Genomic DNA, 23,418 nt, shown 5'->3' with positions numbered 1-23,418 from the left:
TTCCTCCTGTATATCAAGGAATCTAGTATACATTTTACCATTGTAGTTGTGATGTAGATTTGAAAAGTTAAAAGTAATAATTGTTTTATGTGGCTGTTGTATGACTTTGTGAAAATTGCTATGCCAGTTGTACGCTGGGGTGTGTTTATTGTCCACCTAATGAATTGGAACTAATACTGCAGTATAGCATTAAATATGCTTAACCTACAGCATTGCAATAGTTATCTTAAAAGGAATTATTTTCTTGCACTGTATTCAATGAACTCAACTTGTTGCATATGGTGTTTAAAGGCATTTAATTACAATGCATTTGTTTGTGTTATTAGGCTTATAAATGGTGTGTAGAAGCCATGAAGGAAATCACTGTTGGTTTGCCAGTGAAAGTAGCAGTTGATGTTTTGAGGCAAGCTTCAAAAGTGAGTAGTTTTTCCTTTTTGTGAATACATTTGAACTAAACCAGAAAAACATATAGCTTAAAAATTAAGATTGTAAGGCATTGCATCCTTGATCTAACAAATTCCACTAAAATCTATTAGTACTGAATGCACTTGTCCATTTGTCCTTTTTTTTTAATTTCATGAGCTAGATGATGATATTTATTTGTGTTTGTATATATTATGATTGGTACCCTCCAAATCAGTATAATCATATATTCCAATGCTTCAATTTTCATATTTCGGACTTTCTCGTCATATAACGGGTGTCTGTACTAACTCCTAGAAAAATCACATTTCCCCCACATTTCCTGTAATCCATCCCTTCTCATATGTTCATTGACTCCATTTTGATTTCACTACCACTCAATTGCAATAGTTTGGAGTAACCATGTTGAATAAATGATAACTGACCAGGGGACGAGAGTAACTTGTTTCTTGTTTTTCAAATCTCAAGATGCCTTTAATATCCATGTGTCGAAATAGATGCAAGCTAGATTTACTCATTCCTAATCTGAAAATTGCCATTTCCAACATTAGAATACTCCTTCAATATTTTGTTGGAATATCTATCTAGAATTTTATGCCTGGGAGTAGGAACCCATTGACTTGCATGAGACTAAGTTGAAGCTACCAACTGAGTTATAGCTTATTTGTTTTATGTAGTATGCTCTATATATACTAATTTTCTTCAAGTATAAATCTGGTTCAAAATTTACAACCTGCATCTGGAATTATGATATAGTCATTAGTGAGTTTTGATTGCAGGAGGGTCAGAACTTGGCAGCTCAATGTTCCAGAGTTCCATTGATTGAAATGATATAGAGTGGAAGAGATTAAAGGGTGAGGGGTGGCGTTACTGGTCGGAAAGTATCATGACAATGCTCAGTCAGAACCAACTTGAAAGCTCATCCAGTGAGGCTTTATAGTTAGAATTGAGGAATAAGAAGTGTATGACCAAATTATGGGATTATATTATAGACCACCTAACAGTCTGTGGGATTTAGAGGAACAAATTTGTAGAGAGATCACAGACTGTTGCAAGAAACATAATATTGTGATAGCAGGTGATTTTAACTTTCCACAGATGGCTGGGACTCCCATATTATAAAAGGGCTGGATGGGAATGAGTATGTCAGATGTGTTCACTTAGTTAGTACATAAGTCCCAACTAAAGAGGATGTGATGCTAATTCTATTAGGGAATGAGAGGGCATGTGACAGAAGTTTGTGTAGAGGAACACTTTGCATTTAGTGATCATAGTGCTTTTTTTTTCAAGTTAAGTTTGGAAAATATAGGTATGGTCCATGGGTTGAGATTCCAAATTGGAGAAAGACCACTTTTGATGGTATCAAAAAGGATCTGACAAATGTAGATTGGAATAATTTGTTCACTAGTAAAGCTGTACTTGGTAAATGGGAGGCCTTCAAAAGTGAAATTTTGAGCATATTGAGTCTGTATGTTCCTGTGAGAATAAAAGGCAAGGATAACAGGTTTAGGGAACCTTGGTTTTCAAGAGATGTTGAGGCCTTGGTTAAAGAAATGGAGGAGATACATACCAGAAATAGGCAGGCAAGAACAAGTTAGCTACTGAAAGATATAAGAAATGTAACAGAATGCTTAAGGAAATCAGAGGCTAAAAGAATACATGAGTTTGCTCCATTAGACAAGGTGAAGGAGAATCCAAAGGGCTTCGACAGAGGATTAAAAGCAAAAGGATAGCAAGTGACAAAATTGATCCTCTGGAAGATCAGAGTAATAATCTGTGTGTGGTCCCAAAAGAGGTGGAGGAGATCTTTAAAATTATTTTTTTTTTGCATCTGTATTTCCTCAGGAGGTAGACACAGTCTACAGGTGTGAGGAAATGCAGCAGTGAGGTCATGGGGTCATGGATCCTGTACAGATTACAGAAAAGGAGGTGATTACTGTATTGAGGCAAATTAGGCTGGATAAATCACCAGGGCATGAAAAAATGTTCCCTTAGATGCTGTGGGAGTCTAGTACAGAAATCGTAGGGGCCCTAGTAGAAATATTTAAAACATTCTTAGCCATGGGTGAGGTGCTGGAGGATTGGAAGATAGCTAATGTTGTTTCATTGTTTAAGGAAAACTCTAAGAATAAGCCAGGAAATTATAGGCTGTTGAGCCTGACATCAGTAGTGGGAATGTTATTGGAAGGTGTTCTAAGGGACTGGATATACAGTATAAGTATTTTTACTGGGACTGATTAGGGATGGTCAGCGTGGCTTTTGTGTGGTAAGTTGTGTCTAACCAATCTTTTTTCAAAGAAATTACCAGGAAAGTTGATGAAGGCAAGGCAGTGGATGTTGTCTAAATGGAATTTAGCAAGGCTTTTGACAAGGTCCCTCATGGGACTTTAGTCAAGAAGGTTCAATCACTTGGCATTCAAAATGATGTAGTAAATTGGTTTGGACATTGGCTTTGCAGGAAAAGCCAGAGGAATCAGAGAAGTAGATTATTGCCTCTCCTGCCTGCCTGTGACGAGTGGTGTGCTGCAGGTATCAATGCTTGGTCTGTGGTTATTTGTCATCTACATTAACAATCTGGATGATAACATGGTAAACTGGACCAGCAAATTTGCAGATGACACCGAGATTGGGGATCTAGTGGACAGCGAGGAAGCTTACAGCAGGATTTGTACCAGCTGGAATAATGGACTGAAAAATGGCAGATGAGGTTTAATGCAGATAAGTGTGAGGTGTTGCACTTTGTGAGGACCAACCAGAGTAGGTCTTAGACAGTGAATGGTAGGGCACTGAGAAGTGCGGTAGAACAGAAGGATCTGGGAATACGGATCCATAATTCCTTGAAAATGGTGTCACAGGTAGATAAGGTTGTAAAGAAAGCTTTTGGCACATTGGCCATAAATCAATATACTGAGTACAGGAGTTGGGATGCCTAATTTGGAGTTTTGTGTGCAGTTTTGGTCACCTACCTACAGGAAAAATGCAAATAAGATTGAAAGAGTACAGAGAAAATTTACTGGGACATGAGGACCTGAGTTCTTGGGAAAAGTTGATTAGATTAGGACTTTATACCCAAAATTTAGAAGATTGAGGGGAGATTTGATAGAAGTATACAAAATTAAAAGGGGTATAGTCTGGGTAAATGCAAGTAGGATTTTTTCCACTGTCATTGGGTGAGTCATAGGTTAAGGGTGAAAGGTGAAATGTTTAAGGGGAACATGAGGGGAAAACTTCATTCAGAGGTGTTGAGAGTGTGGAATGAGTTGCCAGCACAGGTGGTGGGTGCGGGGTCAATTTCAATGCGTGGGTTATGGAGGTCTGGGATCCAGGTGCGGGTCAATGGGACTAGGCAGATTAATGGTTCATTACAGAGTAGGTTGATGAGCTGGAGGGCCTGTCACTCTCTCTGCTGTAGTATTCTATGAATCTATATACTTGGTAACATATTTTCAGACTATCTCATGGACCAAATATGTACCTTTGAATGTTAGCCGCATACGTACTAACATTTAAGGCAAGGTAGAAATTCAAGTTTAACTTTTTCATTATTGATCTTTGGATCATCGGTATTAAGTATGTATTTAACAAAGCTTTTCAAGTTTGTATAGTTCTGATCATAGACTGCTTTTGATTGCAAACTACTCCACCAGATAATGCTAATTTCTCCTGACAGTTTTAGTTAAAGTGAAAATAACTGTATTCATTACAGATGTCTTTAATTTCAGTAACAGCAAATCGTGTTAATTTTAAAAATGTATTAATATTTCTTTCTGGAAATCATATATTTTTTCATTACGTTACTTGGAATTAAATTATTTTTGCTTTATAGGCATGTGTAGTGAAGCGGGAATTCAAGAAAGCAGAACAATTAATAAAACATGCTGTGTATTTAGCACGGTAAGCACCCATGTAAAAATAGCTTGGCACCATTGATTTATAGTTAAATGTTGCTCAGGATACAAGTTAGAGTTTCAGAATTTTTTTTTTCAAAGCTAACTTGTTCAGTTTTCAAAACCCATTCCATCACATTTGTTGAGTGTGCAAATTAACAATTAAGCCAAAATTCAGATATTACTCTTCCATTCTTTATTATTGGGTTGATTTCTTTAAAAAATCAAAGAACAAAATCGATGCAATGAATAAAAGACTTTTGTACCCAGCATGCCATCTTTTCTATAGAAAGGTGAAAAAGTCTTAACAAGGGATATTAACAATATGCACAGCTAAAGAGGATTTAAAATTTTAAGTGTAAAAGAAAAAAATCTAAATTGTGAAAATACACGACCTAATGTTAACTAAAGAAATTTATTTTCAGGGAACATTTTGGATCTAAACATCCCAAATATTCTGATACCCTCTTAGATTATGGATTTTACTTGCTGAACGTAGATAATATTTGTCAATCAGTGGCTATTTATCAGGTATGTTGGAAAATTTGAGATATGTATTTGTGAATTTCATTCTCAAGTATGTTTTTGTTTAGTTATAGGAAGACTATGTTAGACTTAGACTTAAGTGACCTTTAATTTTCTCAGTTAAAAGTTGGGAAGATCAAAACTAACTTCTATTATCCTGCTACAAATACCATGCAGTCTTGTCTATACTTAAACGTTCAAAGTAAGTTTATTATCAAAATATATGTGTTGTCATATACATTGAGATTCCTTTGCTTGCAGCTATTTGCAGGAACTCAAAATCAGCCATTTTTAATTTTTTTTTATTCAAAATAAACCTGCTATTTTGACTACTTCATTTAGTTCAGCAGTGATCACAGCTTACATCACACATTTCTCATTTTTGAAGGTCTAATTTACCTCTTTTGGTCTGACTTCACCAATAATTAAACTTGTCACCCTTGAAATCTTTGTGCTTGAGTTGTCCCCTCTGTATTCAATTCTGTGCTTTTCATGAACATTTCAGCTCAAAATCAATTGTAATTGTCTTTTTTTCAACATTAAATTCTCTTTATCATCCTTAATGTACACCCAGATTGATTCCAGTTGTTTCAAATTCAAATTATGTTCAGTCTTAATTCTAAGTGATGATTTAAGTCCTCTGAATGTTGTATTCAGCTTTTCCTTTCATCTTCTTTCCACCACCACTCATCAAGTAGCTTCTGTTGTTCTGATCTCCCACTTGCCGTCAGAGGTTACGTCTTTATCTTCTGTCATTCAAAACCATTCAATTCTGATCTCCTTGGCATATTTATTTCTCATTCACAGACTGTCTTTGGGAAAATTTTGTTTTGTTTGCCTACATTTTCCTAGCTAAGTAATCCAGGAAATGCAGTTAACATGTACCAGATTGAATCATAGAATAGTGGATTTGTCATGTGAAGAGAAATTAAGTAGATACCCTCTCATTTAAAATAATGAGAGGGAAACTCATTGAAATGTATAGAATTCTTAGCAGTCTTGAGGAGATTAGTTGCAAGGGTGATGTTTGGCTTGGAGTTAGGTTTCTAGATCTAGATAGTTTCAAAATAAGGAGTTGCCCATTCAGTACAGTGAGTGGTACTTATTTAGAAGGCTATAAAATTTGAGTTACTGAGAAAACGCAAGTCAGTTAAAAGGATATTGATTCATGCAGGAAATTGGTATTGAATTAAAAGACTAGTTGTGATCTTATTAAATGTTGGATCAAATATGTTAGCCAAAGTGGCTCCTCCTATTCTTTACATAACCTGAATTGTTGTGTTTCGTAACTTCATGTGAATATCAAAGGCATTATTTTTATAAGGAATCTTTTGGTCAAGTTGAAAGCTAATGGCAAGTTAATGTAGGAGATTTTAAGGATGGTGTGACAATGGCAAAGGAAGAAAGATTTATTTACTAAGGCAACTGAGGCTATTAGTGTCACTGTGACACTAATTTTAAGTGATTAAAGTTCATGCACACATTTTTAGCCATTTAAGTTTTGTTATTTGTTGTCATGCATAATGTTGCTAAAATGGAGTTTTGATCATGCATGAATTTCCAAATGTAGATATTATCAATATCTGCACTAGTAGATAAAGTAGATTTGCAAGTAGTTGATGCTTGCAGCATGTGGAGACTAATAATTGTAAACTTCAACTTTTAACAATTTGTTTGTTAGACAGCGCTTGACATCCGACAGTCTGTATTTGGGGGCAAGAATATCCATGTAGCAACAGCTCATGAAGACCTGGCTTATTCCTCTTATGTGCACCAGTATAGTTCTGGGAAGTTTGACAATGCAAAGTAAGTCAATTAATTTAGTAGCAGATTAATCATATTTCCTGTTAAATCGGTGATTCAATTTTATTTTCAGAACTCCATATACTAAATTAAAAATCTTCTCAGTACCTGCAGATCAAAATTTTACTGCAGTTCGATAATTTCGAACTTTAGAAATTTACAGACCTTGAAATGGCTCATTTTTACAAACTTAAATGTTCATTCTGCCAGATGTTCTTACTGTAGATTAAATAACTTGTTTTTTTTTAATTATTTTTGACGTCTGCATGTCTTCTACAAACTAGTTTGATTTCCCAATATTCTTTCTCATCTCCTTTTTCTTTTCCTTTTTTCTTTAGTTACCTGATAATTTTATTTGGCCTGCTACCCTGACAAGAGCAAGTCTGCATTTTTTACAATGTTGAATATGTACTTTCCCTCAACAGATTCCATGCTGAGCGAGCTATAGATATCATCACTCATATCCTCCCAGAAGACCACTTATTGTTGGCTTCTTCAAAAAGAGTTAAAGGTTGGTACTTTAAAATTGTTTGACTGTTATCAACACATACAAAATGTTGGAGGAACTCAGCTGATCGTGCAGCATTTATGGAGAAAAATGGACAGTCAATATTATGACTGAGACCTTTCAAGACTGGAAAGGAAGGGAGTAGAAGCCAGAATAAAAGAGTCGGGGCAGGAGCTGGGAGGTGATAGGTGAAACCAAGTGAGAGAAGGAAAGGGATATAAAAGTGGAATAATGTGAGAAGCTAGAAAATGATAGGTGGGGAAAGCAAATAGCCGAAGAGCACAGTAGACCCTTGAATAAGGGAAGGAGGCAGGAAACCAGAGAAAGCAAGCTGAAGGTGGTGGGCAGATTGTGAGGGTAGGGGAGGAGAAAGAGAGGGGGAAATGGGGCCACAGAGACAGATAAAACTGAAGGGAGGATTTCTTAGAAGTTAGAAAAATCAATGTTCATGCTGTCAGGTTGGGTACTTCTCAGATGAAATATGAAGTGTTGTCAGTGTCTGGCTTCAATGTGTCAGTGGAGAAGCCTGTTGACAGATAGGCTAATGTGGGAACAGGAAGTGCAGTTAAAATAATTCATCACTCCATATCTCCCAACATAACAGGGATTAGGTTCCCCTACCATCCCATTATCTTCTGTATCCAGCATATCATTCCCCATAATTCTAACAGGATCCCACCACCAGGCACATTTTCTCCTTTAGAGGTATTGACACATAGGATACCCTTCCCACTGCTGACCCCTTAATGAGAACTCTGACCCAATGCAGACTGGGGTATCACTTTGCTAAACATCTTCACTTCGTCGCTCAATAATCATCATCTTCCCCCCACTCCCCTTTTATTCTGACTTCTGCTCCTTTCCTTTCCAGTCCTGATAAAAGGTCTCAGCCCAAAACATCGACTGTTCATTTTCTTCCATAGATGCTGCCTGGTCTACTGAGCTCCTCCAACATTTTGTATGTGTTGATCCAGATTTACATCATCTGGAGTCTCTTGAGTCTCAAATCTTATATATATCTTATATACTTAATAAGATGTGCCTTCAACCTAACACCTAATAATTCATAGAGAAATATTTTGTTTCCAGTTTCATCATTCAAGTTTCATGAGAGGTCTCTTCTGCCATTTATAACCAATAAAGGTGGCTACTTGAGTAAAAGCCCCAACAATGGTCAGTCTGAACCCAAGTCTAAGTACATGTAATTTTCTTCTGTACCTAGTCTGATCATCACCAATTAATGTGTTTGAGAATGAAGCATTGGTTACAGATGAAGAATAAAGGATATTTTTTATATATATATATACAGCAAGCTGACCCATCTAGAATACTGAACTGGCATGGAATTACCAAAACTAAGTATTTTACCAGAGTATAACAATTCCAAATTCAATGTGGTTGGACCCTTTTAACACTCAAGTCAGATACCCAGGATCTTTAAAAGATTATTTAAGTTATATGTGTTATAATGATCAATTGAATTGTGATCTGAAATGAAAACTGCATATGCTGCAAATCTAAAATAAAATCAGAAAATGCTGAAAGCACTCAGCAGTTCAGGCAGTATCTGTTGTTAATGGTGGAATAGCCTAACAAGTCAAAAACTTAAGAGCAAAATTCTTAAAGGATAATGCCGTGAATAATTTTCTTCCCCATTAAGCCAAACACAATTAACACTAAACTCTGAAACCTCTATAAGATGACTTTTTTGCAGCAGCCATTTGGTGGTGCTCAAGAGCAACCCTATTTGTTTAATCCCAGATCTCATTGAACACACCAGTGGAACTAAGATTAGATATTTTGGAAATGTAGAAATTTTGATAACATCTTGTGTCTTGAACTTGATAGCTTTTAATATGATACTACGGTATTGAAACTCATTGGTTTCCATAGCATTTTTTAAATTGGTTTATGGGCGTCCAAAATGCTAAAGTGGTGTAACAGTTAAGCAGACAATGACTTGCAAGTATTTGGAGTAAAATTCTGATCTAGCATCTTCAGGACCTGTGCTGGACAGTCATATTTTCTAGCTTATTGGTTACATATCATACCCTAACATGCTTTAATGTAATTTTGCTGACCTGTGACCTAATTCCATGTACCCACTTTAACCCCATATTTCTGAATATGTTTGGTTAATGGTCTCACTGTATCAAGTAATTAACAACTAATATGAGCATCCAGTGCTATTCTTGGGTGCAGCTATGACTTGATTTGTGTGGAAATAGTCCCTGCATGTCTGATCTTTTTGGCTGTGAACCCTGGCTTAAGACTTTAATCAGAGAAAATTGTATTCCTTAATTCAGAGACATAGAGCATCTACAGCACAATACAGGCCCTTCGGCCCACAAAGTTGTGCCAAACATGTCCCTACCTTAGAAATTACTAGGGTTACCCATGGTCCTCTATTTTTCTAAGCTCCATGTACCTATCCAAGAGTCTCTTAAAAGACCCTATCTCATCTGCGGCCACCACCATTGCCGGCAGCCCATTCCACGCACGCATCACTCTCGATGTGTATATTAAAAAAAAATACTTACCCCTGACATCTCCTCTACCTACTCTCAAGCACCTTAAAGCTATGTCCTCTTGTGTTAGCCTATTTAGCCCTGGGGGAAAAGCCTCTGGCTATCCACACAATCAGTGCCTCTCATCATCTTATTCACCTCCATCAGGTCACCTCTCATTCTCCATCGCTCCAAGGAGAAAAGGCCAAGTTCACTCAACCTATTCTCTTAGGGTACACTCTCCAATCCAGGCAACATCCTTGTAAATCTCCTCTGCACTCTCTTTATAGTATCTAATATCTTTCTTGTAGTGCGGTGACCAGAACTAAACACAGTACTGCAAGTGAGCTCTGAGCATGGGCTTGTATAGCTGTAGCATTAACTCTCGACTCTTGAACTCTATCTCAATGCCAACACAACATACTCCTTAACAACACTGTCAACCTGTGCAGCAGCTTTGAGTGTCCTATGAACGCGAACTCCAAGAACTCTCTGATCCTTCACACTGCCAAGAGTCTTGCCATTAATACTATAGTCTGCCTTCAGATTTGAGCTACCAGAAAGAACCACTTCATACTTATCTGGGTTGAACTCCATCTATCTCTTCTCAGCCCAGTTCTTCATCCTATCGATCTCCTGCTGTAACCTCTGATAATACTCCAGACAACACCTCCAACCTCTGTGTCATCAGCAAACTTACCAGCCCACCCTTCTGCTTCTTCATCAAGGTCATTTATAAAATTTACGAAGAGGAGGGGTCCCAGAATAGATCCACTGGTCACTGACCTCAGTTTCCTCAAGTTCAATCCTGCAATTGTAAGCTAACCTGCTCTTTCTCTTTCCCCATGTAAGGAAGAGTCTCAGACCTGAAACCAGTTTACCTTTCTAGCAATGCTACCTAACCTGCTGAGTTTTTGTTTTTACTTTAAACAAAATGCTCAATGTCCATGCCACCCGTTTATCTACCTAGTTACATTCACCCTTCTTAGGTCCATTGCCTTAGCAGTTCAATACTTGACTTGTGGTGAGAGTATATTTACCATTTATTAAGGGAGTAGATTGAAGGCTGCTACTTTGTGTAGGAAAACTAATTCTCCCTCTAATCTTCTCTGAACCTCTCACCTTAAACCTTTGCCCTCTGGTCCCTGGACTCCTTTGCTATAGAGAATGATTATTTATTTTGATCTGCATTATCTGTTCCCCACATGATTTTATATACCATAGCTGATGAAGGCAGACTTGATTCATCACAACATCCACCAGTGCTTTCAGGGATCTCTGGTTTGGACCAAGTTCATCAGTACTGCCTCAGGCCTTAACATTTATTGTATATGTTCTATTATTGTTTGCCCTCTCAAAATGTATCACCTCATGGTTGTCAAAGTTAAATTCCATTTGTTGTTGTTGTTGCTGTACCCAACATTTTATAAGATGTCTTCTGGAATGCCACTTAGATTATGTACTTTAGTCATCAAAACAATAGCTCAATCAAAATATAACCTTTTGTAAATCCATAGTTGCTAACTTTGAATAATTGAAAGCCCCTAAAATATTAAATATCCTTAATTATGGATTCTAGTTATTTTCCAGTAATAGTGATTAAGCTCATTGGTTTCCCATGCTCACCTTAAATCATATTATGTATTTTGACCAACTGAAGCAATTGTCCAACTTTAAAGTTGGACTTCACCTAAACGCTAAAAAGACAGAGTACAAGGCATTCAACTACGATGAAGGTACTCTCAAGACCGTAAAGAATGATACAATTAAGAAAGTCTTAGACTTCAAGTACCTCAGGTCAAGAATGATGAGTTTGGAGAAGGACATAAAGATACAGAAGGTGCTGGCATTGAGGGCAATGAATGACATGAAGAAAATCTGGAGGTCGAACCGGACCAGAGGGCTCAAAAAGAGAATCTTCAAAGCATTCATAGAGTTCATTCTCACGTACAGATGTGAGACGTGGACACTCACCAAGACTGTGCGAAAGTCATTAGTTGGTTGCTATACACGAATGCTCCAGATGGTTCTTGACCTGAGTTTGCAACAGCACATGACAAACGTTGAGCTCTATGACGACCTACCAATACTCACTACTAAAATTGAGGCGAGAAGACTGCAACCAGCAGGGCACTGTCTACACCACCTTGAGCTACCTGCCAGCCTAGTCATCACATGGGAACCTAACCATGAGATAATGAACCCTGGGTGCCCTCCCAAGATTATGGTCAACACGCTCCTAGAAGATAGCAGCGTGGCTAATGTAGATGAACTGAACACACTGATGAGGGAGAGGGAGGAGTGGAGAGTCCATCATTGTGCCGGACGCCGGCCCCCTAGACCTGAGTCAACGTAGTAGTAGAAACAATTGTCTTCAGTTGAAAGAACTTTGCTAGGTTATGTTGGGAAACCTGCAGTATTAATTCCCATTTGTTTCAACAAGAGAATTTTAAAGCAATCTAGAATTGAAGCTAGTGCCATTATTTTATTTGTTAGTGTTTTATTTGCATATCCCTCTTTCAGTATTAGCTTTCTTGTCTTCATGAAGTATAAATTTAAAGCAAGTATTGAACATCAGTATTTCCTTATTTTCTAGTTCATTTGGTTTTCATTTTATTTTGAAGTAATAGAAATTATTAATTCATGTCTGACATTAGTGTTAAAATCTTGATTTCAAATTATTTGTGAATGGCTGGCAAATTCACATAAAGTGTGGTGTATATTTTTTTCCAAATAGGGAGAATCATTTTTAGCTGAAGTGCTATCTTAATATTAAAAATTAGCATTTATTGTGCCTTCCTAAATTCACCTGGAAAAGGTGGTGGTGAAATGGTTTCACTATGTGCTAGATTTGTCTGAATATTCAACATTTATGTTTGATTTTCTTTAGATATGCCTTACAAAAGCCACTTGTTGATTGATCTTGTCACTTGTTTATTTTCCAGCACTTATATTGGAGGAAATTGCTATTGACTGTCATAATAAAGAAACTGAGCAGCGACTCCTTCAGGAGGCCCATGATTTGCACCTTTCTTCACTCCAATTAGCCAAGAAAGCCTTTGGAGAATTCAATGTGCAGACAGCAAAGCACTATGGAAACTTGGGCAGACTCTATCAATCAATGCGGAAGTTCAAGGTAACATTTAATGCATGGCTTTGATTCAAAGGTTGGGTTTTTCAGAACCCATTTTATTCTTATTCCTATCCTACCTACCACCTATTCTATTCTATTCTGAATTGTCCATATCTTGTCACAATAGGCAACAGGTTCTGTTGGTGCTTTCATAGGAACAAAGTGCTTTGATGTTGTTCAGGATTGTCTGACGGTGGCAGGCCTGTATGTTCAAAAACTTGCTATTGGGTCTTCTCAAAATCACACCAAAGTCAGGTCCACTAATATTGCACCAGTTTTCTAACTGCCTCCAACTGGCTGACTGTCAACAACAGGAAGACCAGAGGGTATGGAAGCTAAATGTTAAAGTATCAAGAAACTCAGAGGTTATACAGATTGGAGAGCTGTGAAGTTTTCTTTGATTCCCCTTTGTAATGATAGGAAGCAATCAAAGCAAACAGTGGAGCATTCAGAAAATGAGAGAGCCTGAAATAGATGCAACAGCTCCAAGAAAGAATGTCAGATCTACTGTTACTACTTTTGATGATGGTGCATGATGAGAAGCAGCTGGTAGAAGTAAAAAGCCAACATTCCTTATTACACCTTATAAATCATTAAAGATTATTTCCCAGTCTAGAATCTGCTTTGTGGAGTAAGCTGTACCTGGTCTAAGCAAATTCAGCAAGTATTTAACTCCACCCATCCTGTATATAACAATGAGTCATGCAAGACTGTCAAAGATCTTCTAGCAAGGTTTACAGGTTTGGTCTGTTTGAATCACCATGCCCAGAACAAAACAGAGCCAATCAGATAGAATCTTGTGACATGCAAAACAGCATTTTTTCAGTTATTCCTCCTCCTTTTTTGTAAATCTCTCTTTCTTCTGGAAAACTGGTACACTACAAGTTAGAATGACTGTGTTGTACATCTCTAGCAGATGTGGGTCGATCCAGTGCCATGTATCCAGTAAAAGTGAACTGGCAAGCCATCACTCTTAGCTAGCTTACCTGCCTGCTCATCTCACAGTAACAGTGGCTAGGACTTGCTGTTGTCTAACCTCAAAGACAGAAGACAGGAATTTCTGAGAGGCTTTGCTCTCTGTAGCTATTAGATAGCATTGTGTGACTATTTACGGATACTTAATATGTTAGGCTGTGGAGATGTTACTGTTCCTGTCAGGTGCCTTTCTGAGCAAACGATCAAAATCATTTGGTAGAATACCAAGCTTTTGACAAGCACAATACCCTGTTTGGCAGTGAAGGAAGCCCTCTGTGTTATTTCTTCTGTGTAGGTCAAAATGGTGACCATACGTATGCTGCCCTCATGACAACTGCAATGGAAATGACTCAGTTGCTCATCTCCCAAGTGCAGCTTTGCCAGGAAGATATGGGACTAGATGCCCAGGTATTTTTTTGAGGCTCATGCCGAACAGCTGTATTACCTGGGATTCAGTGCTGGATGGGCTGTTCCCTGGTGCTCATAGTGAGACAAATATTAATTGGAAAAGAATCAATGCTGCAAAAGGCTGTCTCTGGGTATGCTTGAAAATCAGTGGTGTTCTAGAGGGAACAAAGTTTTGCAAACTGGTGTGCTGGACTACATGCTGAACCTGATTGCAAAGACTTTGTGGGCATGGAAGCTCCTCATTGTAATCAAATTAATTAAAATCTATGTGTTTCAATTACATCTGATGTCATGGTAATGTTTAAGTATTTGGAATAACATAAAATGCTTAATAAATGTTCTCTATTATAAATTATTTTTAATAAAGTATATTTAAATGTTTAAAAAGTTAGATTGACTGTTGTCACACGTGTGTAAGAAGTAACGCTGATAGTTTATATGGTATCAGTTAAGGAGCAAAAGGCAAAATTCATTGCCTTGAAAAATTCATCATAATCACAGTTGTAATAATTGTCAGTAATACTTCTGTTGCTTTTATAGGAAGCTGAAGAAATGCACATTAAAGCGATTCAAATTAAGGAGCAACTCTTAGGCCAGGAAGATTATGAAGTGGCATTGTCAGTGGGACATCTTGCTTCTCTCTATAACTACGATATGAATCAATATGCAGATGCTGAAAAGCTTTATCTGAGGTCCATAGCAATAGGTATGTACCCCTATAATTGTACTGTGAGAAAGCAGTGCCAAACTAAATCTATTTTGCATTCTGTGCAAAATGTAAGTTCAAAGCATGATCAAGATTTTGACAAGTAATAACTGCAAGTTTATTGTTGTTTGGCACCAGTACTTGAGAAAACTCATACCTATTTTTGAGTTTAGTACAAAGATCCAAAAGCGTTGTTAGTGATTCAACCCCCCCCCCCCTTCCAGAAGCATGGCTGTTTGAAGTAAAGTGACGAGAGTTGGTATTAATTTAACTTTTTTACAAATCAGTAAGTATCTGAAATGGAAAAGAAAAAAGAACGTGATTGAAGTACACCGCAGTTTGGAATGGGTAATGTTTCAGGTTAATAAACCTAACTCAGAACTAAATCCTGAAATTTCAATTCTTTCTCTGCACGAATGCTGCCTGACATGAATATTTTATGGTCTTTTTGACTTTATTTTCTCAGATATGTAAAATGAGCTTAAAAGATAAATGCTCTTTTAAACTTAAAAAGCTTTTGCATTTCATGTTTGCCCTTAATCTTGTTTTTGTGGTGATGTTTATTCAGCAGTCTATTTAAATTGCTATTTAGAAATTGTAAATTTTACCTACTCAATCATATTGTTGAATCACAAAAGCTGTAAATTAGGGGCCCTTTGTTTTAATCCCTGACAACTACAGGTATCAGACTAGGGAAAGTTGGATCTCTTGCAAAACGTAATTGGGGTAGATAACGGCTTCATTTGGCAAATATGCCTTAAAACATGGTCATTTCTGGAATTCCCGCCTAATTCCTTTTTAAGAACTTCATTAAAATCTAACTCTTTGATCACATTATTGGCTTTTTTATGTGACTTGGTATACAAATTGTACTTAAATTCTTCTTCAAGATACCTTAGACTGTTTTCTGTTTATTACAGCCCAGGAGGTGGACTTTCAGGTCACTGAGTCCAAGCCAGCTCCTAGTAGATTAGTCCAATTTCCCTTTCCCCTGTAGATTTGCAATTACTCTCTGGCAATTAGTTTGGTCGGTATGACATTGTGGGCATCAATGAGCCGTGGCTGAAAGAAATCCATAATTGTGAGTTAACATCTAAGGATATACTTTCTTTTGAAAGGACAGACAGGAAGCATAGACAGTGGTGTGGCTCTGTTGGTGAGATGGAATTACATCTTTAGAAAGAGGTGACATAGGGTTAGAAAATGGTGAATCTTTGTGGGTGGAGTTAAGAAACTGCAAGGATGAAGAAAACATAGAAATCATATATCGGCCTCCAAGTAGTAGCCAAGATGTGGGGTTGAGATTGCAAAGGGAGCTGGAAATTGCTGGAAATAAGAGTAAGGACACAATTTTAATGGGGGATTTCAATATGCAAGGGGATTGGGAAAATCAGCTTGGTGTTGAATCGCAAGAGAGGGAGTTTGTTGAATGCCTAGGAGTTGGCTTTTTTGAGCAACTTGTGCTTGAACCTACTCAGGGAAAGGCTGTCTTAGATTGAGTATTGTGTAATAACCCAGATCTTATTAGGGAGCTTAACATAAAGAACCCCTTAGGAGGCAGTGATCATAATATGATTGAATTCATACTGCAATTTGAGAGGGAGAAGCATAACTCACATGTATCAGTATCACAATGGAATAAAGGGAATTACAGAGACATGAGAGAGGTGCTTGCCCAGGTGAATTAGAGGAGGATACTAGTGAGGATGACAGCAAAGCAGAGGTAGCTGAAGTTTCTGGGAATAGTTCATAAGGCACAGAATAGATTTGTCCCACAGAGGAAGAAATTCTCAAATGGCAGGAGTAGGCAACTGTCACTGACAAGGGGTGTTAGGAACTGCATAAAAGCCGAGGAAAGGGCATATAAAGTAGCAAGTGGGAAGTTGATTGATTGGGAAGCTTTTAAAATCCAACAAAAAGCAACAAGAAGGGAAATATGGGGGCAAACTAGCCAATAATATAAAGGAGGATACCAAAAGTTTTTTCAGTTATATAAAGAGTGAAAGGGGAGGGGGTGAGAATTGATAATGGATCGCTGGAAAAAGATGCTGGTGAGGTAGTAATGGGGAACAAAGAAATAGCAGATGAACTTAATGGGTACTTTGCATCTGTCTTCACTGTAGAATACACTAGTTGTGTGCCAGAGGTCTATAAGTGTCAGACAGCCGGAGTGAGTGCAATTGCTATTACAAAGGAAAAAGTGCTAGGTGGATGTCTTAAGATGGATAAGTCACCTGGACCAAATGGACTACATCCCAGAGTCCTGAGAGGTTGCTGAAGAGATAACAAATGCATTGGTCATGATCTTTCAAGAATCATTTGATTCCGGCATGTTCCCAGATAACTGGAAGATTGCAAATGTCACTCCACTCTTTAAGAAGGGAGGAAGGCAAAAGAAAAGAAATTATTGGCCAGTTAACCTAACCTCAGTGGTTGGGAAAGTGTTGGAATCTATTATTAAGGATGGGCTTTCAGTGTTCTTGGAGACTAATGATTAAACAAGTCAAAGTCAGCATGGTTTCTGTAAAGGGAAATCTTGCCTGACAAATCTATTCATGTTCTTCGAAGAATTAACAAGCAGGGTGGACGAAGGAGAGACACTGAATGTCATATACTTGGATTTTCAGAACGCATTTGATAATGTGTTACACATGAGGCTGCTTTAACAAGATAAAATCCTGTGGCGTTACAGAAAAGATACTGGCATGGATAGAGGAATGGTTGACTGGCAGGAGGCAGTGAGTGGGAATAAAAGGGGCTTTTTCTGGCAGTGACTAGTGGTGTTCCTCAGGGGGTCAGTATTGGGACCAGTTGTTTGTCAATGATTTGGATAATGGATGGCTTTGTCACAAAGTTTGTGGATGATACAAATGTAGGTGGAGGGGTAAGTAGTGCTGAGGAAGCAATGTGATTGCAGCAGCCCTTGGATGAAGTGGAAGAATGGGCAAAAAAGTGGCAGATGGAATACGGTGTTGGGAAATGTATAATAATGCATTTTGGCAAAAGGAACAATAGTATGGACTGTTATCTAATTAGGTAGAAGGTTCAAGCATCAGAGGTGCAAAGGGACTTGGGACTCCTCATGCAAGACTCCCAGAAGATTAATTTACAGGTTGAGTCTGTGGTAAAGAAAGCGAATACAATGCTGGCTGAGCCTTTATAACACACTAGTCAAGCTGCTCTTGGAGTATTGTCAACAGTTTTGGGCCCCATTATCTCAAGAAGGATGTGTTGTCATTGGAGAGAGACCAGAGGATGTTCATAGAGTTTATTCCGTGAATGAAGGGGCTAACGTACAAGGAGCATTTGACAGCTTTGGGTGTGTACTCACTGGAATTTAGAAGAATGCAGGAGGGATCTCGTTGAAACCTACCGAATGGTGAAATACGACCCCCTGGAGCTGTGAGTCCCTTCAAGCTTCTGTAGCTCCTACCAGATGGTGCAGTGAGAAAAGGGCATACCCTGAGTGCTAGGGTTCCTTAATAATGGACACTGCCTTTCTGAGACACTGCTCCTTGAGGATGTCCTGGGTACTTTGTAGGCTAGTACCCAAGATGGAGCGGACTAAACTTACAACCCTCTGCAGCTTCTTTTAGTCCTGCGCAGTAGCCCCCATGCCAGACAGTGATGCAGCCTGTCAGAATGCTCTCCACGGTACATCCATAGAAATTTTTGAGTGTTTTTGTTGACAAGCCAATTTTGTTTTTAAGAAGACCTCATATCTGAGGACTTGCAATAAAGTGGTGAACTTAATGTTGCACTAGGATTCATTCATTGCACTGAAAGGGAATTGGACATCTTGTCTGAAGTTAAAATAAGCTAGTATTATTTCAAACATATCTAAACAATTGAGTCAATTTTCTTGTCTTTTTCACAAGGAAAATACTCATGAAGTCTAGTTCATGTTCATTTTGGATATCTGCATTGCCTATTGTTTGTCGGTAGTGTATTTTGGTTTGCATGGATTTACTCCTCTGCATACCACAGTGTATCTCCACTGCAACGTTTTATTATTATTTTCTGATCCATCACCTTTTACTCCTTTCTTTATCTGCACTGTTATTGAAACAAACTATCCCTTCAGGCTGTTGATATCATTGGAAAATTAACATGCAGGCACAGGACACCATTGGTTACACTATTTAGTTTGGTTTCAACTTAGAATGCTTATGAAAGAAATAAATAATGCAGCCAAAGGATGCTGTAAGTCATTATGTAAAAATGTTACTAGTTTCTAATCCTTGGTCTTTAAAAGGATCTGGAATGAGTTGTAACTATTCACCTTTCCACTCTGGATCAGGCTTTTGACCAACCCACAGTACTGAAAAGAACCCGTTTAAAATTGCATGCTGTTCTGTCATCATGATCAGTAAGCGGCATCAATTTTTACTGTTGCCTTGCCTTACAGGAGACAATGTGTATTGTAATTTGGTTTTCAGTGGTATCATTGGCTTACATTTAGTGCATTTACTGAGTTGGAACAACACAGATGTTTAGGGTGGGAGGCCGGATTTGTTAACATATCAGGTTGAAGTCCTGCATCAGAACCAGATACAAATACCTGCAATCACCCATATCCCTTAGAGTCTAGACTTATCTTGCCCCCTTTACTGACACGACACACGCAAAATCGTCTTAGTCATTTTCAGATTTCTTCATTGTTTATTGCACTTCACCATTTTTCCCATTTTCACACTTTCTCCAACTCCCCTGTTTCTAACATTGATGGCAGAACATAAGATGGCTTATTCGCAACCATTCTGTAATGTAAGTCCATTGCCCTGGAACTATTTAGTAAGTAATTTCAACACCTGTCAATCCTTTTCATCCTTACTAAAAAAAAACCTAGATCAGAAGCAATATTCTAATTGTGACTGAAACATTGTTTTATCAAGGTTCATCATAGATGCTTGGCTTTTGTACCAAGTTTAAGTATTCATGAAGGCCGAAATCCATAGGTTTTTATCAACACTGGAATTTTCATATTTATAAATCCAGGTTTTCTGTTCCTGCTTATCTCTTTAGAATTGTATTTTGTTTTGAATGTTGTTTGTCATTCTTCCTGCCAGTTACATTCCTTGGAATTACTTCTCTAATTCCTTTTTTTTGTTATATCCTTCCTTAGTGACAAGACTATTGCTACTACCTCTCAGCTGTGGCAGTCAAGGTTTACTTCTGACTTCTGGTGATGTTTGTGTAGAGTTTGTACATTATTTCCATGACTGTATGGCTTTCTCTAGGATTCTTGAGTTTTCTCCAAGAGCAATTGGTTAAATAAACCCAAATATAGGTGGGTGGAAAGATAATCAGGATGGAGTTGATGAGCATGTGACATGGACATTCGTGGGGGATTGGTGGGATTACTTTGGAAAGTAGCATAAAACCAGTTGGCCAATGTTAAAAGATAGAATGTAAGCAAAACCTCATTTTTCTTTTCGATCTGAATCAGTTGCTTCATTTTTCATCCCTAGATGAAAATCTATATCAGGGTGTAAATTGAAAATCTAGATAATCATATCAGGGTGCGGCCTGGTCTAAAAATTGAGTTTTTCAAAGAAGTTCAAACTACTTGAAGTTGATTACTTTGATTCAAGTATAACTTCCCCATCATTTTGATTTCAGATTCAACAGTGCTTTATTTCCCCACCCCCAAAAGAATTAAACTTGCATACTCAGCAAATATTAAAAGTTATTTTGTGTTTGCTTGCAGGAAAGAAGTTATTTGGCGATGGTTACAGTGGACTGGAATATGATTACAGAGGTCTCATCAAACTGTACAACTCTGTTGGCAATTTTGAAAAAGTATTTGAATACCATAATATTCTGTCCAACTGGAACCGACTGCGAGATCGACAGTTTGCCATCAGTGATGCCCTTGAGGATGTAAATGGCAGTACACAGTCCACAGAAGAAGTAGTCAGATCATTTCTGTTAGCTCAGCCTACAAATGGACAGGGATGCTGAGAATCAAGATGAATATATTGTCACATACAGTCTTTATTCCCTGGACTGAAAGGGAGAAACATACTGTGAAACAATCCAGTAACTACACTTAAAACCATTAGGGTAATTACTTTCTTTTAGGTGTTAAGCTCCGAGCTAAAGGAAATGGGGGAAAAAGATTCATGTAATAGATACGAGACTAGGAACGATCTGGCCGGAAACAGTCGCCATGGCATGTCATTGTATCGTAATGTTTGCAAATGCTGATGACGCGGAGGATTTGTCTCAGCAAGTGAAATTATTTTGCAGCTGCAGCCTTTAATATTATTTTAATTATATTTCAAATCATTTGCTGCTGATGAAAAGTAATTTTTGAATAATAGTTCAACCATTTCTTTATGCATAAAGATTTTAAGATGTGCAAGTGGATTTCAGACATTCAGGCCTTTCTACCTATTTTTGTTTTGCATCTTGAACATAACTGCAATTCCCTGAAAAGTATGCTAACAGGTGCCATTGCACTGCGAGTGTCCATAAGAACTCGTAGGTAGTCCTAATTGTTTTGCTTACATCACACTTTCCAAAATGACAACCTTAAGGGCACTGTGATAGGTTTGCTGTACATTACAGTATGTCATTATATTCCTAGGTATCTATAGCATGGTGGCCTTAGTGAATTTGTTGAAGTGCACATTTTTTAAACTGAAGTATTAAAGGAATATATCTAGAAATTGGTTTATGATGCACAAGTTCAGTATCGGATCACTAACTGATGTTTTTAGGTACCATTTGTGTCATCCAGTTTTTAAAAATTCAATTTATATTCCTCATTGGGAATAATGTTGCCATATTCCACATTAAGTGAATAATAAAGTTTTGATAACCTTGTGGATGTGGAAATGAAAAAAGGTCAACTGTGTTCATTTTATTGCACATTTAAGTAAACAGTACTATTTTTGTATTTTCCTAAATTGCGTTGACAACAGTTGCTAACACTATTACCAAATTCAGCCTCTGCTGTTGAAAGCAAGATGAGACACTTCCTTGATACTTGAGCAGCTCTTGTATTAGTGCCACGCTGAATTTGTACAACATCACAATTTTTTTGTTTTAATTCCATTAAATATGTACAAAATCTTAGTGTAACAACAGGCTGCAGCGCCCAATATAATGTGCAACCATCAAGCCATTATTGCTTATGTTTGTAACAAACATTGTGATATTATGTAACTGTACTACTACAAAATATTATTGATCTGCTAAATATAGTGTTCATGCACAACCTCAGTCTTTGCTTCTTAGCTGATTGTTCAATTCATTTCAAGATGTGTGGTTTTTCCACATGGGTGTAGGCACCACACAGTCAACAGGGAGGTGTGGTTATAAATCAAGAGTTGGAAGGGTGAGAAAAGCTTCAAATAACCAGGCAAGTAGAACCTGTGTCTTGATGGGTTTTATTGCAGTAGTTTAGTTAGATAATGCATTAATTTTAATTTTCCAAAATTTTCTGTGTGCAAGGCACTAAATAAATTGGGAAGTAACTAATTTAGTTTAATTGAGAAAGGAAAAGAAACCAGAAAGCAGGAAACTATAAACTAGTTAGCTTAACATCTGTTACAGGGCAAATGTTGGTTGCAATTATTTTTCAGACATTTCAATGTTGATTTATAAAATGGGCAAAATCTACATGATTTTGTGGAAGACATGATTTTCATCAAATTATTGGAATTCTTTGGGGAAATTGCATGTCCAGTAGATGAAGGGGAACCAGTGGTTTTGATGAAGTGCTGCATTAAAGGTCATTGTGGAAAACTATTTACTGTATAGAAGGTAGCATATTGACATAAATGGATAATTGCCTAGTAAGAGGAAGCACAATAGGCTTAAAATGATTTAATGAATGGTGTGCCACTGGGATGAGTGTTAGAATCTTGACATTTTACAATTATGATTTTGAAAATAGGCATCAAAGATATGGTTTTTAAATTTTCTGTTTTCACAAAAATAGTAAAGTAAGTTGTGAAAAGGGAAGAAGAAGGTAGCTCTTTTTAGTCAGGTTAAATGAGTGAACAGAGATTAAGTGGTTCATAAATGGGAAAAATGCAGAATTGTAAGATATCAATGAGTAATCAGGAAAGCTAACTAAGCTATTGCTAGGGAAGCAATACAAAAGCAAAGAGACAGACTGCAGATGCAGGAAAACTGGGAGCAAAAAGCAAGCTGCTGGATGAACTCCTGAGTTGAGCAGTGGAGTAAGTGGGGACAAACAGAAAGATGATTTGGATTGAGACCCTGCATTAGGCAGGTTGTGCTTCAATTATGTATTGTGCTGATTATATCTGGAGTAGAGTATTAAGTTGTTGAGCTTCAGATTTAAGGATGGATGCAAATGCAGTGAAAACAGTGCAGAGAAGGATTACGTAGTTTATGCCTGGAATGGGTGAGTTGAGACATGTATTTTGATATTATGATGTTTAAAAAAAGTTGTGAGATGATTTTATTGAAAAATTGTGATAAGTTTTGTGATTAAATGTAGACAGAATTTAAGGGGTCATTAAAATGCATTGCCTATTAGATGAGGCAAAATATTTTCCTTAGGC

General features: G+C 37.5%; 1 protein-coding gene across 1 annotated transcript in view; it reads left to right on the top strand.

Moving 5' to 3' along the window:
- appbp2 (amyloid beta precursor protein (cytoplasmic tail) binding protein 2) overlaps positions 1 to 22,096 on the top strand; it is a 75,345-nt gene extending 53,249 nt beyond the window's left edge. The window contains exons 6-13 of the mRNA XM_059973240.1: positions 327 to 416; positions 4,250 to 4,317; positions 4,736 to 4,841; positions 6,517 to 6,641; positions 7,064 to 7,149; positions 12,599 to 12,789; positions 14,710 to 14,875; positions 20,586 to 22,096. Coding sequence (XP_059829223.1) covers positions 327 to 416; positions 4,250 to 4,317; positions 4,736 to 4,841; positions 6,517 to 6,641; positions 7,064 to 7,149; positions 12,599 to 12,789; positions 14,710 to 14,875; positions 20,586 to 20,839 — 1,086 coding nt within the window. The 3' untranslated portion in view covers positions 20,840 to 22,096. The remainder of the gene's footprint in view (positions 1 to 326; positions 417 to 4,249; positions 4,318 to 4,735; positions 4,842 to 6,516; positions 6,642 to 7,063; positions 7,150 to 12,598; positions 12,790 to 14,709; positions 14,876 to 20,585) is intronic.
- Positions 22,097 to 23,418: the final 1,322 nt, after the last annotated feature.

The sequence above is a fragment of the Hypanus sabinus genome, chromosome 6, assembly GCF_030144855.1.
Source record: "Hypanus sabinus isolate sHypSab1 chromosome 6, sHypSab1.hap1, whole genome shotgun sequence".
Classification (NCBI taxonomy): domain Eukaryota; kingdom Metazoa; phylum Chordata; class Chondrichthyes; order Myliobatiformes; family Dasyatidae; genus Hypanus; species Hypanus sabinus.
The sequence above is the reverse complement of the archived record's forward strand: the minus strand, read 5'-3'. Positions and strand labels throughout refer to the sequence as shown.